The sequence below is a fragment of the Eschrichtius robustus genome, chromosome 11 (assembly GCF_028021215.1).
Source record: "Eschrichtius robustus isolate mEscRob2 chromosome 11, mEscRob2.pri, whole genome shotgun sequence".
Classification (NCBI taxonomy): domain Eukaryota; kingdom Metazoa; phylum Chordata; class Mammalia; order Artiodactyla; family Eschrichtiidae; genus Eschrichtius; species Eschrichtius robustus.
In genome coordinates, this window is record NC_090834.1 from 65,206,365 (window position 1) to 65,226,898 (window position 20,534).

General features: G+C 40.2%; 1 protein-coding gene across 1 annotated transcript; it reads left to right on the plus strand.

Moving 5' to 3' along the window:
- Positions 1–18,204: 18,204 nt before the first annotated feature.
- On the plus strand, positions 18,205–19,359 carry RBMXL2 (RBMX like 2). Its single transcript, XM_068556087.1, has one exon. The coding sequence runs from the start codon at positions 18,205–18,207 to the stop codon at positions 19,357–19,359; it is 1,155 nt and encodes a 384-aa protein (XP_068412188.1).
- The last annotated feature ends 1,175 nt before the right edge of the window (positions 19,360–20,534 follow it).

Here is a 20,534-nt window from a genome sequence, read left to right on the forward strand (position 1 = left end):
TGGGGCTGGGCCCCTCTTCCCTCCAGCCTTAGGGCCTCTCCAACAGGGAAGATGGAATACTTTGATGGCGGTTCAGGGCTTGAAGAGGTCAAGTGGAAGTTGCCAGTTCTCTTAAAAGCTAGGCCTAGAACTGGCATAAAGTCACTTCTCTCTTACTCCATTGATCAAAACAGTCCAGGCCAGCCCAGATTCAAGGGCAGTCACTTGTTGATGGGAATAGTGTCAGAGAATTTGTGGCATTCTTTAGTCCACCACAAACTCTTATTCATTTGTTTCTCCCCGTCTGTAGGAGATAAGAAAGTCTCTTAGCTGGTATAATAGCTCCTGAGTCAATGTAGCAGGGGTGGAGACAGGAGTGAACCATGGCAGTTAGAAGGGGCAGATGGCAATCAGGTGAGAATTTACAAGTAATGTTACTGGAACTGACAGCCACACAAAACAGTGATACGGCTGACATTTGGCAGAGACGATACCTAGAGAAGGGTCAGTAAGAGGTTAACTCCCAGCGATGACAGTCCTGCTGGCTAGAGAAAGCTAGCCTTGGGCTGTTGTAACAAACACAGAAAAGAAAGTATGCATCAGAGAAGTGGCATTCCCTTCACAGGGCAGCCCTGAGCTGCAGTGAGCATCTTATCCTTCGTAAACAACAGGATTTCCAAGCTGCCCAAATAAAACTCCAACCAAGGAGTTGATAAATGCTTCTTCTTTTTTTTTTTCCTTTGACCGCTCACGCAGCTTGTGGGATCTTAGTTCCCTGACCAGGGTTGGACCAGGGATTGAACTCCGGCCCATGGCAGTGAAAGTGCCAAGTCCTAACCACTGGACTGCCAGGGAATTCCCAATACATGCTTCTTATCAAAGGGATTTCTAACAAATTTTCAGATTAAGGAAAATTCTTTTGCTTTTTAAACTAAATTTCAGAGCGTTACAGAGGAAGATAACTTTTCTATTTCATTTTATAAGGTTAGAAAAACTTCGATAATAGAACTTACAAAGATAAATTTACAATTGAATGTCACTTATGAATATATATGTAAAGATCAAATATATTTGAAAATTAATTCTAACAGTTAAAATATACCATGATTCTTAAGATTTATAACAGAAGTACAAGAGAGGACAAGTATTAGTTGACTGATGGAGAAAGACCAAATAACCACCTTAATATATTATACGTTGAAAAGGCATTTAATAAAATTTAGTCTTTTTGGTCAGGTACTTCCATAACATAAGGACTGTTTACCCTGAGCTAACAATATACTAGAAGCAATGCCACTTACATTTTGAAAACATGCCTGGTATCACTGCTATCATGTAACCCATGGCCAGGATTAGGGTGAGGCAGGTGAGGCACTTATTCTCAGGGTTGTGCAAGTTCAGGGTCAGACACCGTCTTTATTTAAATTTTTAATATTTGGTTATCATGGATATTTTTGCACTAATTTTGATTTTTAAAAATATTCCCTAAAATATTATTTATCTTGATTACTGAATTTTTTTGGCATCTCCTCAAATTTGTGCATCAGGCAAACCACTCCCCTCATCCTAAACAGAGCTCTGTGTTAGGGATGGTTTGCAATTTTATCAATAAATAGTGTAGTTAAGGAGTCAAATAGGATAGTCAAAGAATCAAATAGGGTGGTCAAAACAAATGTTGGATTTGTTGACTGTTTACATTTTGTCTGTTTTCATTTTATAAATTTATTTTGTAAATTCTTATTTTATCATTTCTGTTATCTTTGAATTTTTGTCAGTATGCTAACTTCTTAAGTTAGATTCTTATTGACTTCCAAACTTTTCTTTTATTACAAGCATTAAGACTATAAATTCCCTTCTATTTACATTTTAGCCAAATTCCCATGCTTGACCATGGAGTCTTTTTTGTTTATTGAAGTACAGTTGATTTACAACATTATATAAGTTTCAAGTGTACAACATAGTGATTCACTATTTTTAAACGTTGTACTTCATTTATAGTTATTATAAAATATTGGCTATATTGTTGTACAATATATCCTTGTAGCTTATTTATTTTATACATAGTAGTTTGTACGTCTTAATCCCCTGCCCCTACATTGCCCCTCCCCTATTCTCTCTCTCCCCACTGATAACCACTACTTTGTTCTCTGTATCTTTGAGTCTCTTTCTTTTTAGTTATATTCACTAGTTTTATTTTTTAGATTCTACGTATAAGTGATATCATACAGTATTTGTCTTTCTCTCTCTGACTTTTTTCACTAAGCATAATACCCTCCAAGTCCATCCAGTATATGGAATATTTTCATTAGCATTCATGTCCAAATATTTTGATTTACATGAATTTTTTTTTTCTGTGACCCACATGTCACATAGAAGTGTGCTTGTACATTTCCAAACTTAGGCATTTTTTTTTTAACATCTTTATTGGAGTATAATTGCTTTACAATGGTGTATTAGTTTCTGCTTTATAACAAAGTGAATCGGCTATACATATACATATTTCCCTATATCTCCTCCCTCTTGTGTCTCCTTCCCATCCTCCCTATCCCACCCCTCTAGGTGGTCACAAAGCACCGAGCTGATCTCCCCGTGCTATGCAGCTGCTTCCCACTAGCTAGCTATTTTACATTTGGTAGTGCTTATATGTCCATGCCACTCTCTCACTTCGTCCCAGCTTACCCTTCCCCCTCCCCGTGTCCTCAAGTCCATTCTCTACATCTGCGTCTTTATCCCTGTCCTGCCCCCAAGTTCTCCATGACCTTTTTTTTTTTTTTTTTAGATTCCATATATATGTGTTAACATACGGTATTTGTTTTTCTCTTTCTGACTTACTTCACTCTGTATGACAGACTCTAGGTCCATCCACCTCACTACAAATAACTCAAATTCGTTTCTTTTCATGGCTGAGTAATATTCCACTGTATATATGTGCCACATCTTCTTTATCCATCCATCTGTTGATGGACATTTAGATTGCTTCCATGTCTTGGCTATTGTAAATAGTGCTGCAATGAACATTGTGGTACATGACTCTTTTTGAATTATGGTTTTCTCAGGGTATATGCCCAGTAGTGGAATTGCTGGGTCGTATGGTAGTTCTGTTTTTAGTTTTTTAAGGAACCTCCATATTGTTCTCCATAGTGGCTGTATTAATTTACATTCCCACCAACAGTGCAAGAGGGTTCCCTTTTCTCCACACCCTCTCCAGCATTTCTTGTTTGTAGATTTTTTGATGATGGCCATTTTGACTGGTGTGAGGTGATACCTCATTGTAGTTTTGATTTGCATTTCTCTAATGATTAGTGATGTTGAGCATCCTTTCATGTGTTTGTTGGCTATCTGTATATCTTCTTTGGAGAAATGTCTATTTAGGTCTTCTGCCCATTTTTGGATTGGGTTGTTTGTTTTCTTTATATTGAGTTGCGTGAGAGGCATTTTTAAAGTTACCTTTTTGTTATTGTTTTTAACCTAATAGAGTTCAGATAATGTGAAAATGTTTTTTGAAATTAGTTAAGATATAATTCATGGCCTAGTATATAATCAATTTTCTATGTGTGCTTGAAAAGAATATGTATTTTCCCATGACTGAGTGTGTGCACATGTGTATATATCCATTAAATCAAGCTTTTTAATTATGCAGTTCAAATCATCTTGTACTAATTTTTGTTGCTCAATCTATAAATTATTGAGAACATTTTCTTTAAATCTTTTAATATGATGGAAAAGTTTTCTTTTTTTCTTATAGTTCTTTAAAATTTTCCTTTAGATATTTTGAGGCTATGGTATTGGGTAAATGTGGTAGAAGTATGTCACAGGCAGCTTTGAGCTCACATGCTTTCAGCTTAGCAACCAAGGGGAAAAGATCTCTTTTATTCCCCTGCTTTAGTTTAAAATGTCTTCCAAAGACTCTAATTGGTCCATTGTGGATCCAGTGATGCAGTTAAATAATTTTTGAGGATTTCAAATCATGGCTGTTTCTAAATCATGGCCCTTTGGTTATACAAATGCAAAATGAACTCTTGTCAAAGAATATTATCAATTCATTAGTAAGGGAACCAGTGAGATGCAGGTTTACAAAGCATTTGACGAACAAGTGTTTATATATCCATCATGAATAGCATTTAAAAGAATTTTTATTTTATTTTGGAGTATAGTTGATTTACAATGTTATGTTAATTTCAGGTGTATAACAAAGTGATTCAATTATAAATATACATATATCTATTCTTTTTCAGATTCTTTTCCCATATAGGTTATTACAGAGTATTGAGTAGAGTTTCCTGTGCTATTACAGTAGGTCCTCTTTGATTATCTATTTTATATACAGTAGTGTATATATGTTAATCCCAACCTCCTACTTTATCCCTCCCCTCCACCTTTCCCCTTTGGTAACCATAAGTTTGTTTGCGAAGCCTGTGAGTCTGTTTCTATTTTGTAAATAAGTTCATTTGTATCAATTTTTTTTTAGATTCTACATATAAGTGATATCATATGATACTTGTCTGACTTACTTCACTTAGTATGATAATCTCTAGGTCCATCTATGTTGCTGCAAATGGCATTATTTCATTCTTTTTTATGACTGAGTAATATTCCATTGTATATGTGTACCACATCTTCTTTATCTATTCATCTGTTGATGGACATTTAGATTGCTTCCATGTCTTGGCTATTGTGAATAGTGCTGCACTGAACATTGGAGTGCAAGTATCTTTTTGAAGTATAGTTTTCTCTGGATATATGCCCAGGAGTGGGATTGCAGGATCATATAGTAACTCTATTTTTAGTTTTTTAAGGAACCTCCATTCTGTTCTCCATAGTGACTGTACCAATTTACATTCCCACCAGCAGTGTAGGAGGGTTCCCTTTTCTCCACACTCTCTCCAGCATTTGTTTGTAGAATGAAAGGCATTTTTTTTAAAGTTAGAATAACATTGTAAGATAAATACAAAACTGATTAATGTCCTACAAGGCAATAAATGATAAACTTTGGGATTATCTTTTCCATCACAGAGGAAATTTGCACTGATCGAGGACAAGAATTATTTGCATTGCTATCAGGTCTCTGTAAGATAATTTTTACCCTTACGAAGTTGTGAATCTTCTGATCAATAGAATTGAGAGTCAGAGAACTGTTAAAACATAAGCAGAGGCAAATCAAAAATTTTAAGAGTTTATTTAAACAAAAAACTAAATAGGCTTCCCTGGTGGCGCAGTGGTTGGGAATCTGCCTGCCAATGCAGGGGACACGGGTTCGAGCCCTGGTCTGGGAAGATCCCACACACCGTGGAGCAACTAGGCCTGTGAGCCACAACTACTGAGCCTGCGTGTCTGGAGCCTGTGCTCCGCAACAAGAGAGGCCGCGATGGTGGGAGGCCCGGGCACCGCGATGAAGAGCGGCCCCCGCTTGCCGCAACTGGAGAAAGCCCTCGCGCAGAAGCGAGGACCCAACACAACCATAAATTAATTAATAAAAAAACAAAAACAAAAAACAAAAACTAAATAGGGCAGTGCCAAACCAGAAATGGTTAGGAGCGCTCCACGGGACAGGAGCTAAGGGAAAGGCTTTTATAGAGAAGAGTCAGATGCAAAACTGGAAAATTATTTGATTGGCTAAAGCTTAAGCATTTTCCTTATCTGGAAAAGCCTAGTTGGCTGTGATTGGTTGTCCTTAGGTTTCGATTTCTTAACCTTGAGGCATGTATAGGTTTATGTTTTGGTTTGTTTAGTAGGCTGCTAAGGTATTAGAACCACCTCAGTCTATTGGCCTCCTTGTTTAACTAATCTGACATAAAGATACACACCCCTAGAAAATCAGATAATCCCCAGTCTGCTAGACAGTGCCTAGAACTACAGTGAAAGGACACTCAGTAATACTAGTAATACCTTTTGCCTATTTTTAAGTTTTGGATGATTTTTCTTAACAATGCTCACCTCTTAGAACAGTGGATCTCAACTCTGGTTGGTGATTTGGCCACCAAGGGAACATTTTTGGTTGTCACAAGTGAGGGTTGCTCCTGGCATCAAGTTGTGTTCCACACCTCAAGTGAATCTGAAATCAAAGGATTTGGGATTTAGTCCTTTTACTATCAGTTACAAGTTCTGTGATGCTGGCGGATATTTAGTATTTTCACACTTAGAGTTATCTATAAAATGGAGGCTAAAAAAATATTTATGTCTCACTAACATTCTTTATTCTTAGCTGGGGAGAAAATGAACTTTGGGTTGAAGGAGGAGGGAGAAGGTCTGAAGGACAACCATCTATACCCTACTGTGATACTGTAATTTATAATAAAATAAAGTTTAGTCTTTTTCCACAGTTCCTGGCTCACGGCTCCCAAAACCCTTAGAACTTCCTCATTGATAAGAGCAATGGGAGCATCTTTTGTTCTAATATTTCATCTTTTGTCCTCAGTTTCTGAAATAGCTTCAGAGCCATACAGGTGAAAAGGGTAATCCATAACAACCCCTTTCAACCACACCTGAGTTGTTTCTGAGGTGACAGCTGGAAACCCCTTATGGATGGTGGAGCTGGTTGCCAGGGGAACCAACCAATTAAAGGGTTGGAACTTTCAGTCACACCTCCTGTAATCAGGGATGAGGGGGTAGGTGTAGAGGTTGAATCAATCACCAATGGCCACTGATTTAATCAATCATGCCTATATAATGGAGCCACCATACAAACCCAAAAGGGAGGGATCTGGAGAACTTCCAGGTAACCAGAATGCATCCACCTGCCAGGCCTCAAACTCCTTGGGGACAGAAGCTCTTGCTGTGTAGGACCTAGCCCTATGTTTCTCTTCATCTGGCTCTTCATTCGTATTCTTTACTGTCATTTGTAATAAACCAGTAATCTAGTAAGTAAACTACTTTCCTGAGTTCCGTGAGCCACTGTAGCAAATTAACTGAACCTCAGGAAGGGGTCTTGAGGTCCTCGGGTTTATAGCCAGTTGGTCAAACACACAGGTAGCAACTTGGACTTATGACTGGCATCTGATGTGCGGCGGTCTTGTGGGACTGAGCCTTTAACCTATTGGATCTGATGCTATCTCCAGGTAGATAGTGTCAGAATTGAGTTAAATTTGTGGGACACCAGGTCATTGTCTGAGGCGAATGGAGTTAATTGCTTCATGGTGTAGGAAAAAAACACATATCATACCTTGTATCATCAGCACACTTAAGAGTAAAAGAGAAAATTATAATGGAAAACTAGGTTGAAAAGATTTCTCTTTCTAGTCTCCTGCTATGGTTTCTTTAAGGTCATTATTTCCTGTCTGGTCTCCTGGCTTCTCATACTGCATTCTACTCTATATCGTCTACACTGCTTTCAATGTAGTTTTCTTTAAAAACAAAACAAAAACCATATTGAAGTCTCTTTTCCCCCTCCTTCCACCACTAATGATTACATTCAGCCTCATCTTTTGACCCCTAAACACAATGTAAACCTTTGACAACATTACTTTCAAACAAAATAACACTCTATAAACGTTAAGTTTATCATTTTGTATGTTTTCTTTTTTTTTTTTTTTTTCACACACACACACTCATTTTGTATGTTTTCTTATGCATATATTGTTCCTTCTAATATTTTTCTTTTCCTTCCTTAGTCTTCATTTCTTTATTTTGTAGATCATCACAGAACCTCTACCAGAAAATAAATATCCTTCTTTAAGAGCAGAGGAAAGGGTGAAAATGAACAGGTTCCTTTATAGCAACAGAGGGAAGAAAGACTATTGTTAGTACTTTTGTCTTTCAGATGTAATTAGTTTTTTAATTCAACAGCCCCCTTTACTGTTTGTCATCACCTCAGAATCTCTTTCACCTAGTACAATGCCTGCCTTATTTCAGATGTTCAAGAAATATTCTTTGAATGAGAGAGTAAGTGAATGTTACTAGAGCTGGACCAAATTCTTTGTATTCAAAAGGCTGCATAATTTGGTTCAGCTTTCCAATATGTCACTCTCCCCTCTCACTAAACAATGTAATTTCTTCCCAATTCCTTGTATGCTCCAAGTGTTTCACCACTGGTCCTTTGTGCAGGTGATCCTCTCTGCCTACTCTGCTCTTCCACTCTTCATAGATCTGGCTGTGGGCCACCCTTTAAATATTATCTCCTCCAGGAGGTTGAGCGCTCTATCGTAAGTACCACCCTCTCCCCTTTTCCTAACAATGCATCAGTGTTTCTTCCTTTCCTACAACTAACACAAAGATTTCCTTATTTTATTTCTTTTTGTCTGTCTTCCTCACCACAACCTAAGTTCAATAAGGGCGGAAACCACGGCTCTCTGGTTCACTGTTGTCTCATTAACATAAACCCAAGTGTGGTAGAAAGGGGCTTGTTATGAATAACAAGACATTCCTTTCACCTTTATGGCTCTGGAGCTATTTCAGAAACCCACGACAAAAACCAAATATTAAATATTTCCCATTGCTCTCATTGCTTAGGAAATTCCAAGGGTTTTAGGAGCTGTGAGCCAGGAACCATGGACCAAGACAAAAATATATATTTATTATAAATCACAATATCACATCTATTGAACTGTGTGTCTAAAAATGCTTAAGGTGCTAAATTCTATGTTAAGTGTATTTTACCACAATTTTAAAAATTAAATTAAGAAAAAAAAGAGAGGGTGCCCAAGCTTCAGACTAACTGGGAAGCTCCCTCCTCACTGTCAAGGAGTTTGTGGCATGGTGTAGAGTCGTAAGATCACTCTGTGTGTCTGGATGGTTGGATTAGAACTCAGTCCCTGAAGATACCGGGGACAGATTCAGGGGCCCAGGCTACCGGCACTGGTGCTGCTTCCAGAGAAATTCCCCTGACCTTCCTAGTAGGAAGGATGGGGATCTCATTCAATTGATTTAGGAATTTCTACCCTGAGGAGATAGGGACCTTCAAGACGATTCCTCGTGTTCTGCAACTCATCCTTGTCAGGGCATGGCCCTTTGCAGAGATTTTTTTTTTTTTAATTTTTAGAGTGAGGAGTGTGATTCTTTTTTATTTTTCTTGAAATGTCATCTCTATTCCCTGATGGTAATACATTTCTTCATCTTGGAGCTCCTCTGCCCCCTAAATCTCCATCTAGGGTACCCTGGCCCAGTTACTCTCTTGGAGGATACTGGTGCCAGTGTCGCCAGTGAAAGACTCCACAGGGAATGCCCCCACCCCCCTGCCTGGTTCTAGCTCCTTTGGTGGACCCTTCCTTGTTCACTGGTATTCGTACCTTCATTCATCATTCAAATCTACTACAGTTTGCTGCCAGTAGTTGTACAAGGATTGAAAAATAGTATGAGACATTCTTTTTCATGGGTACGTGGGGGACAGTGGGTAAACACACAAAATACTCATCTATTTAATGCCTTTTTATAATTTCAGATATTATTACTTTAAAATATTTCAAAATGAGTGGCCCAGAACACGAGTGTGGAATTTACAAAGACCGTGTATGTCAGAACCTCTTCATTGTAGTTGCTCTGTAGTTGGCCAGGCAGAAATCTGGGGACGCCATTTGCAGCTGGCATCTGAAGTGAGAGCAGTTTTGTTGGAACTGAGGCCTTAAGCTGCACAGTCTGTGCTAACTCTAGATACATAGTGTCAGAAATGAGTTGAATTACAGGACACCCAGCTGGTGTCAGAGAGTTGAGGACTGTTGTTGGAAAATGACATACCATCTCTCCCTGATTACCACAATAGATTCCAGGCCAACTACAAATTTGGGAATTCCCACAATCCCCCTCAGGTTCTATAATTCTCTAGTATGACTCACAGAACTAAGGAAAGTGCTATACTTTGATTATAGTTTATTATAAAGGATACAAATGAACAGCCAGATGAAGAGCAAGTTCAGGGTGGGGAGGAGTGGACTCACAGAGCTTCCATTCCCCTTCCAAGTGCATGATCCTCCCAGCACGTTCTGTGTTCACCAACCCAGACGTTCCCTGAACTCTGTTGTTTAGGGTTTTTACATGGGGTTTCATTTCATAGGCAGGATTGATTAAATCGTTGGCCATTAGTGATTGAATTCGATCTTCAGCCCCCTTCCCAGAGGTCAGGTTCTAACCCTCTAATCTCATGGTTGGTTCCTCTGGTGACCAGTCCCCATCCTGAAGCTCTCTAGGTGCCCCTTTAGGAGTTACCTCAGGTTCCTCAGGTGTGGTGGAAAGGGTCTCATTATGGACAATAAAAGACACTCCTATCACTCAGGAAATTGCAAGGGTTTTAGACAAAGACCAAATAAATGTTTTTTGTTGTCCCATAGGCTACCCCCTGGTCTTTGACAGTGGATCCCTTATAGCAAAAAGATCGTATCTGTCTGACCGTAACAGATACAGCAACATTTGGAGGAGTCACTGTAGAATAGAAATAGGAGGTTTTTAACTCAATTTCCAAGTACATTTGACTATCAATGTCAGTATTATCATTTTAACAACAATGTAAGTGTAAGACCGTATTGCATTATGGTAGATATAACTTGGAAAATGAAAGTCAAAAGAGACTGGCACGTTCCCAGAGTCCCTTTCGGTCCAGTCCGTCTTCATATTGTATGAAAGATCTCCCAGGATGAGGCCACCCAGGTTTGCAGGCTTCCATTTGATCTTGGCAGGTTCCAAAAGCAGGAGTGGCCTCTGCACTGTGTAGCTCCATTCTTTCAGGCATGTGGTCTCATCGAGCTAAGAGATAATATCATCTCTTGCTTGGAGCCGCTTTCAGAGTGTTAATGTAATTTTGGGTGTCCCTCTTCATATAACCCATTTATTCATTCCTTTACTCTCCCTCTCTCCATTTATACCCAAACTTTTCCACTTTTGGAAGGGAGCGTGGCACCCGCTATGCTGCTCTAGGTTGCAGACAGCAGTACTCCTGTAGAAAGTACCTCCCATTCATTTAGAGTAATGTAGACACAGAACCCATGGCCGTTTTTACCATTAGACAATATAGCTGCATTCACTGTTCATCCCAGTTTTGCCAAAAAGGGTATAGGGACAATCCTCTCCATCAGGTCCTTAGGAATTCTGACATAAAAATTTATAGTTTCTTGCTTGGGTATCATCCCTCCTTCTGGGACTTGTAGTTGCAGCCCTGATCCTGTGACCATTACGTAAGGAAAAGTAAGGTGAGGTGAGGTGGGAAGGAAAGAAAAAGTTATGGTCATCAGTCATCTTCCATGTGGGAAGGATTGCACAGTCATACTATTATCCTTCTCCACCGCATATCCACCAGGGAGAAAAAAAAAAAGAGGACTCTATTTAGTGAGGACACTCCCTTAGTCCCGCTCATGTTGAGTGTGAGCACACACTCATGCAGGTAAGAGAGCCCCTCATGCCTATATCTACCCGCCTTTTAGACAACTGATGCTTTAATTCCCCATTCCAATTCTCTATCAAACTATTACTCTGAGCAGGATATCTCTCTGTCCATCTCTTCACACTATGGGGTGTAAAGTATGTACCTTGGTCTGAAGAAATGTCACTTGGTGATCCACATTGGTATAATATTTTCTGTACTGTTCTTTTATAGTACTCTGAGCATTTGCATCTATCACTGAGTAAGCAAAGTCTACATCAGAGTCAGGATCTATTCTTGTCAAGACCCATTGGATATCAGCATCTGACTCACTTGCCACTTGCTATGTTCACGGTCTTTCCCCCTCCAAGGTTATCTGCAACATCCCATCTGCAGGCTCTGTCTTTTTTTTTTTTTTTTTTTTCTTTTTCTTTTGGCAAACAAAGCAGTTCTTAGTGGCAGTTGGTGCTTCAGAGGTGCAAGAGGGGTATGTCTAGACTGAGTCCATCTCTGTATTGCTGTAGTCCCTCAGTGTCCACTCATTTTATGCACCCAGGTGGCCTCCTCAACCAAGCACACCAGGATATCCACTAGTCAGTTCCAACCACCTTGTGAACCTGCTAGTCGGTTCTTCCTACGGGCATCACCATGTCCTACTGTAATGCATCCCTCAAATTCTCATAGTGATTTCAATATGGCCATGCCTCATAGGGGCATTCCTTTAATATGCCAGTTTTCCATTACCTTAAGGCCAGGCCATTGGACACCACCGATGAGTCAGTAAAAGCTCAAACATAGGGGCTTTTTATCATCATTCATTTCTTCCATCATTGCTAGGAAAACAGGATATCATTCAGCTCACTGAACTGACTGGGTTTTTTTTTTTTTTCATTATTACATTGGATTCCTACTCAAAAGGAGGACCAAAAAGTCCTGCTGAACTAATTGGTTTTTACCTTCTTCGAACAATATGGTAACCTTCCAAACAGGATGCGGTCCGTTCACCTTGGAACTGCCATCCATAAATGAAGCAGCTCTTTTTTGGTCAGCTGAAAAGCTGTTTACAGGGCACTATCCATAGAATAGACTCTGGCAGTTCCTCATGTGTTTCCAAAGTCAGTCCTTGGAGAAAAGAGTACACCTGCTTGTGAATCCACTGAGTAACTCTGCATTCCTCTGATAACATATTCCTATACAAACCATTTCCATTTTATTATGGAACTCTACTGGCCACTGCCCTCCCCATTAACATGTTTTTCTGACCTCACCCAAGACATCACTGATACTTCAGGTTTTAAGATTATTATTTATTTTTTATTTACAAAATTTTTAGTTGTGGTTAAATACACATAACATGAAGTTTACCATCTTAACTATTCTTAAATGTGCAGTTCAGTAGTGTTGAGTATATTCACATTGTTGTGCAACAAATCCCTCGAACTTTTTCATCTGGCAGAACTGAAATTCTATGCCAATTAAACAATAGCTCCTCATTTCTCCCTCCCTCCAGCCCCTGTCAACCGCTGCTCCACTTTCTGTTTCTATGAACTTGAGTATTCTAGGACACCTTTTATAAGTGAAATCACCATACGGTATTTGTCTTTTTTGTGACTGGCTTATTTTAAATAATTAGCATAATGTCCTCCAGGTTCATCCATATTGTAGCAGGTGTCAGCATTTCCTTCCCTTTTAAGTCTGAATAATATTACACTGTACATATATACTACGTTTTGTTTATCCACTCATCTGGCAATGGACACGAGTTGCTTCCACCTCTTGGCTATTGTGAATAATGTGGCTATGAACATGGGTATAAAATATCTGAGATCCTGCTTTCGATTCTTTTTTATACATACCTAGAAGTAGATTGCTGGATCATCTGGTGATTCTGTTTTTAATTTTTTGAAAAACCACCACCCTGTTTCCCATAGTGGCTGCACCATTTTATATTCCTACCAGTAGGTGCACAAGTGTTCCAGTTTCTACACATCCTCCCCAACATTTGTTATTTTCTGGCTTTTTCTTTCTTTCTTTTTTTTTTTTTTTCTTGATAGTAACCATACTAATGGGTGCGAGGTGAGATTATTTTTTTGTCCTTCAGTCAGAGGGACAGTTTCAATTAATGTTCAATAGCAAGCTAGTAATTGCCCCTCAAATGGAAATTCTCTAGTCCAAGTCCCAGTAGTCATTACTGTGGAGTGTTCACAAGCTTTTGCTATAAACCTGTTTACACTCCACATGGGTCTCTGGTACAGAGAATTCACTCATACCAGCATTCAAAGTTTTATTCTATACTGTGTGGGCTCAGGCAATCTTTTGTGAAAAGAAATTTTAATTGAAGTATAGTTGATTTACAGTGTTGTGTTAGTTTCAGGTGTACAGCAAAGTAAATCAGATATATATGTATGTCTATATATGTGTGTGTGTGTATATATATATATTCTTTTTCAGATTCTTTTCTATTATAGGTTATTACAAGATATTGATAGTTCCCTGTGCTGCACAGTGGGTCCTTGTTGTTTATTTTATATATAGTAGTGTGTATCTGTTAATCCCAAACTCCTAGGTTATCCCTCCCCCTTTTCCCCTTTGGTAACCATAAGTTTGTTTTCTATGTCTATGAGTCTATTTCTGTTTTGTAAATAGTTCATTTTATCATTTTTTTAGATTGCACATATAAGTGATGTCATATGATATTTGTCTTTCTCTGTCTGACTTAGTTCACTTAGTATGATAATCCCTAGGTCCATCCATGTTGCTGCAAATGGCATTATTTCATTCCTTTTATGGCTGAGTAATATTCCATTGTGTGTGTGTGTGTGTGTGTGTGTGTGTGTGTGTGTATGAAGATATGCCACATCCATTCATCTGTCAATGGACATTTAGACTGCTTCCATGTCTTGGCTATTGTAAAGAGTGCTGCAATGAACATTGGGGTGCACATATCTTTTTTAATTAGAGTTTTCTCTGCATATATGCCCAGGAGTGGGATAGCTGGATCATATGGTAACTTTATTTTTAGTTTTTTAAGGATCCTCCATACTGTTTTCCATAATGGCTGCACCAATTTACATTCCCACCATCAGTGTAGGATGGTTCCCTTTTCTCCACACCCTCTCCAGCATTTATTATTTGTAGAATTTTGAAGATGGCTATTCTTCTGGTTTGAGGTGGTACCTCATTGTAGTTTTGATTTACATTTCTCTAATAATTAGGGATGTTAAGCATCTTTTCATGTGCCTGTTGGCCATTGTATGTCTGCTTTGGAGAAATGTCTATTTAGGTCTTCTGTCCATTTTTTGATTTGGTTGTTTATTTTTTTTATATTAAGCTGTATGAGCTGTTTGTATATTTTGGAAATTAATTCCTTGTTGGTCGCATCGTTTGTGTTCAGGCAATCTTACTTGTTCCCATTTAGCATGTCCTATTAATGCTGCTTAAAGAGAAATTTACGTCTTGTGTTTTACAACAGTAGGTAGGGGAAACATTCCTCAGTCAGTTACAATATCCATCCACATAATACACTCAGGTAAAAGACACAAAGAGACCCAATCATTTCATGTAAAGCCTGTTTAAACATTCCAATTCTCATCCAAACCTCCACTTAAATTCTATCAACCCTTACATTTCTATATTCTCTCAATCTAATTGCAGCTCCGGGTACAGATCACCAATGGGTTTTGATACTTGACAAGGGACATGAGGCTCCCTTGTCAAGGAGTCCCAGACCCTTGGGACTGTTGACCATTTTACCCACTCATAAGACTTTGTGTCCCCAGCAGGTGTCCAGCCAAGGGACATAGGTAGTTGGTATGAAGGTGATTGCAGTGCAGAAGTAGTTAAGTGAATGGATTCTGGATGTATTGTGGGATCTGGGACTGATTATATGGGGAGAGGGCATTGTGGTAACTGGAGGAAAAAGGAATCATTCCCCAACAAGCTCCTATGTCCATCAACAGAAAAATGGAAAAAAAAATATTTTGGTATAGTCATACAATGACTAAAAAAATCAAAGAAAAAGTGCAATTACTGGTGTGTACAATACATGGATGAATCTCAAAAATATACTGAGTGCCATAAGCCAGACACAGAAGAGTTCATTCTATATTATTCCATTTATATAAAGTCAAAGAACAAGCAAAACAAAATTATGGTTGATGTAAGTCAGAAAAGTGGTTACCTCTGAGCGGAAGGTATTATTTTGAAAGGGGCATGAGGGAACAATTGGGGGTGATGGAAAGGTTATAGATCTTGATGTGGGTCATCCATGTTTACACGGATGTACACATATGTAAAAATTAATTAAGCAGTAAATTTAAGATTTTATACGTAAACTTGTAAATTTTGTGTTTGTAAGTTAGCCCTCAATAAAAACATTAAAGGTAATCATTCAAGGAATAGATATAGAAAACATAACTTCTTCCATATTGTTAGAGGAAAAAGAAAGGAATAAAGTCAAATCATGTGATACCAGAGATGGCAGGAAAGATGGAAAAAAGAGGCAAGAAAGGCATGGTTAACAGACAGCACACCATAAGCTGGCAGAAAAAAATCTGAAAAATATTGAGCTACATAAGTGTCAGACAAAACAAATTAAGGTAAAAAAATATTATGAATAATGAGGATCATTATGTAATAAAATCATTCACCAGAAATACATAGCAATTCTCAATCTTCATGCATTTAACAATATAATCTTAAGTTACATGAAGCAAAAATGGACATAAAAATAAAGAGAAATGAATAAATCTACAATTATGGGAATTTAAAAGTTCTCAACAACTCTATCAAATAAAAAATAAGTTAGGATATGGAAGACTTGAACATCGCTATATAAGGAAAGAATTCTACCCCAATATTTAGAGAATATACTTTCTTCTCAAGCATACGTGGACTGTTAGACACACAACACACACACAAGCACACATACACTTCAGGTCATAAAGCAAGTTTCAGCAAATACCAACGTATGGATATCATATAGAGCATGTTAGAAAACAACCAAAAATATCCATATGTTTGAAATTTTAAAAACATACTTCTTTATAATTCATGAGTCAAATGATGAAAATGAGAAAATGTTAGGAACGGAACAACAGTGAAAATAACCATGTATCACAGCTCAGGGCACGCTGTTAACTAGTACATGGAGAGTAAAATTTAAACTTAGATACAACAATCAGAAGAAATGTTTTTTGAAACTCTTAATGCACTAAGTGTCTTACCTAAAAATCTAGAACCAAAATAATACAAATTGTAAATCCAAAGAATTATGGAAAGGAAAAAAGACAATAGCAGCAAATAAAATCAGAACAGAGGATCAGCAAAGAAAAAGTGTAGTTCTTTGAAAAGATAAAAAACTTCTGGCAAGACTGGTCACAAAAAAGAGAGAAAGCAAAACAGGACATGGCTATTGATAAAATAAAATTTCAAATTAAACAAAGATGGATAACTTATAGAAAAAAGTATATCTTACAAAAACCAAGTCAAGAAGAAATTTTTAAAAATCTGAATAGACTGAAAACTAAAAGAAATTTGGGCAAAAATCTCCCCAGCTAGGTATGGGAAAGAAAATTATTGGCTAATACCCTTTATGCCCAGAAATGTAAAATTTCTAAGTATGAGCAAACAAAATTCGTTAATATATTTAAAAATGAATACATCCCAACAGGTAAGTTTACCTTAGAAATATAATAATGATTTAATAATAAAAATTTGTTACTGCAATTCCTCACATGAACTGATGGGATGCATTTATACTTTAACTTCCATTTATGCATGCTAAAAAAATCTCAAAGCCTTAAAAGAGTACCCATTAAAATCAGAAACATCATAAAAATGCCTCCTTGCACTACCCTTTTCAAGATTATATGGCTATTGCAATAAAAAAATGTAACACATAATATATACACATTCCCACACAAAGTAAATATTTTTTTTAAAAAGTGGCTTTAGACATTACTATCTCGGGTGAAGACAGTTCACCAATTTACTTTTCATACTTATTTCCATTCAGAGAATATCGTGAGGAACGAATCTGAACTGTGTAATTCGTTAGAATGAACCCAAAATGTTTTGTTTTCCTGAGGTGCGCCTTTCTTTCGCGATGAAGCGGTAAAGGCTTTAGTGTCCTATGCTTGCTTAGGTGCTACTTTGGCGAGTGTCCTAGTGCTGTCACATTTGCCTTTATTTTGTCCCTCAGGTGACTTTCTGTTCAATATTTATCTTAAAGCGCAGTTTCAATACTACATAACTATGAGTCCTTTGAAGGTTGAAAAATGCAAGAAAACGGTGCAGGAGGGAAAGATGGCACATCCAAAGAATGACTCCCTCTTCTTTCTATACCACCAAAGAACCCTCCACTTATCAAGTTCTCTCTTTCCCCTTGGCAACGCAAAAAATCTTATTCTTAACACATTTTACGTACAAACTGCATTTTAAAACTTTAAAATTGTTATTATTCCATTTTTTTCAACTACTTTTTCTGTTTGAATGTGGTTTTGGGTAACGTGGATTGGAATGCATTAAAATTCCTCTCATTAAGAGCAATGGGAAAAACTTTTTGATGTAACCTAACAGCTTTTCATTTTGCAGCCGAGCTTTCAGGAGTGACTTAAAGAATTCAGGCGAATGATAGGTTACTCAGTCGTAGTTAAACCACTGGAAAAAAGTCACAAAACCGCCAACCTCCCTAGTTGCCGGCGGGACGGCCCTCCCCGCACCACCAACCAATCACAACCAGCAAGAGCCGGCCAGGCTGCGGGAACTAGACCCGAGAGGCACAAACCGGAGCGTTCCGCCTGCGCAGCTGACTTGTGGTTCCGGGGGTTTCCGCGACGACGCACCGCCAACCGGTAGGAGCCGCCCTCGGCCAGTGGGCTCGGAAGCCAAGACCGGTGCCTCGACTTCGCCGCACACCGCCAGTGACCACCCGACCCGCAGACATGGTGGAAGCGGATCGGCCGGGGAAGCTCTTCATTGGCGGGCTCAACCTCGAAACCGACGAGAAAATCCTCGAGGCCACGTTTGGCAAGTATGGCTGCATCACCGAGGTGCTCCTGATGAAAGATCGAGAAACCAGCAAGTCCAGGGGCTTCGCGTTCGTCACCTTCGAAAGCCCGGCAGACGCCAAGGCCGCCGCCAGAGACATGAACGGCAAGTCCCTGGATGGTAAGGCCATTAAGGTGGCCCAGGCCACCAAGCCGGTGTTCGAGAGCGGCCGGCGGGGTCCGCCGCCGTCCCACAGCCGCCCGAGGGGCCTGCTCGGGGCCCGCGGTGGCGGCGGCCCACGGCGCCCCCAGTCCCGGGGCGGGCCGGCGGACGACGGCGGTTACGCGGGCGACTTCGACCTGCGGTCCTCCCGGGCCCCGCTGCCTGTGAAGCGCGGGCCGCCGCCGCCGCGCAGGGCCGGCCCGCCCCCGAAGAGGGCCGCGCCGTCGGGCCCGGCTCACAGCGGAGGCGGTGGAATACGCGGGCGGCCCCCGGCCGCTCGGGGGCGAGACGGCTATGCCGGCCCGCCGCGCCGGGAGCCACCGCCCCCGCGCCGGGACCCGTACCTGGGCCCCCGGGAGGAGGGCTACTCGCCCCGACACAGCTACTCGTCGAGCCGCGACTACTCGAGCGTCCGCGACCCCCGGGATTTTGCGCCCTCGCCCAGAGAGTACACCTACCGCGACTACGGCCACTCCAGCGCCCGGGACGACTGTGCATCGAGAGGCTACGGCGACCGAGACGGCTACGTGGGGCGCGACCGCGACTACCTGGATCACCCGAGTGGAGGCTCCTACCGAGACCACTTCGAGAGCTACGGGGACCCGCGCAGCGCCGCCCCTGCACGGTGGCCCCCGCCATCTTACGCCGGCGGCCGCTACGACGAGTACCGCGGCTGCTCGCCCGACGCCTACGGTGGCGGCCGGAGCGAGCGCTATTGGAGGGGCCGCGACCGGGCAGGCAGAGCTGATCGCGGGCTGCCGCCGTCCATGGAGAGGGGGTGCCCGCCCCCGCGCGAGTCCTACAGCGGGTCCGGCCGCAGGGCCCCCCTAGGCGGAGGCCGCCTGGGAAGCTGCTCGGAGAGAGGGGGAGACCGGAGCAGATACTAAGCAGCAAGAGAGTTGGGACCAAAATCCGCATTCAAAGAAGCTGCCGAAAAGCAGAGACTGTTCTATGGTAACTACTCAAGGACTAGTGCAAGGAAGAGTTGTTTTTACGTTTTAAGAATTTCCTGTTAACTTTCTCTCCATAATTTTTTTTTTTTTTGGTACTTTTGAGAGGAAAAAGTTAAAATTCGTTTTGATTTCGTTTTGGAATTGTTAACGTTTCTTTCAACAAGTTCATTTAAAAGTATACGACTTGAACCTGCGTACTAGTTTTCTTATATTTCCAAGTAGAAATTCTCCTAAAGGCTTCCTTCCTTATAAATTCTCCTGATAAATGAGGCCAAAAGTTCTAAGATCTTTTACAAAGATCTTTCTGCCCACCTAAAATGGAAAATTCGGTCATTCTGTCCATTCAAACCAACTAGATTTTTGGGAGAGTGGGAGGGATTGGTGTGTTTTACTCCTAAGATTTCAAAGTGTCTTTCAAACTGAATCTCAGTGTTAACCGTATTAAAAACCAAACAGCTGACAGCAACAACAAAAACCACTTAGATCAGTTGTATATGTAACAAAAGAAAGTTCTATTCACTCAGTAAGTCTAAAAAAACAAATGGAGAATGCTGGCCACATTTTGCCTGTTTTCTTATTCTTTGGAAATCTGCAGAATCTCCTGTTCCCTTACTCCCCAACATACCATTCTTGTGTTGAACTAGGATGGAATACTATATTAAAAATTTGGCCAACCAGCCACAAAACTGCAAACCGCCCCCCATAAAATCAATTAATACCATTCCCTTTCACCACCAACAAATTATTAAGAAACAAGTAGAAAATATACCAATGGTGGATTTGGGTATCCAGATGGCTTCCATTCCTAACTGCAAGCTACTTGCCCTTGGCTCTAGAGAATTGGAGAATTGGGTTTCTTCCCCTAGGGATGGAAGAATCAAAAGTAAGCATCATTAGAGCTCAGAAACTCAGAGGATCCCTGAGAGCTTGGCATTTCAACATCTGAGGATCTCAGCCTGTTATGAGGTCCTCCTGTCCACAAAAGGCAAGGGCATGGGTTGAGTGGTCTATACTCTTATGGTGGGGAGAAGGGCTTGAGCAAAGATCATAGAGGCTTCCTCCAAAGTGGCTCAAGAATATGAGAGTCTCCTTTTTTCACCCCAAGCACA

Bases quoted from the DNA above. Each gene is read 5' to 3' on its own strand.
- RBMXL2 (XM_068556087.1), top strand. From the start codon at position 18,205: ATGGTGGAAGCGGATCGGCCGGGGAAGCTCTTCATTGGCGGGCTCAAC.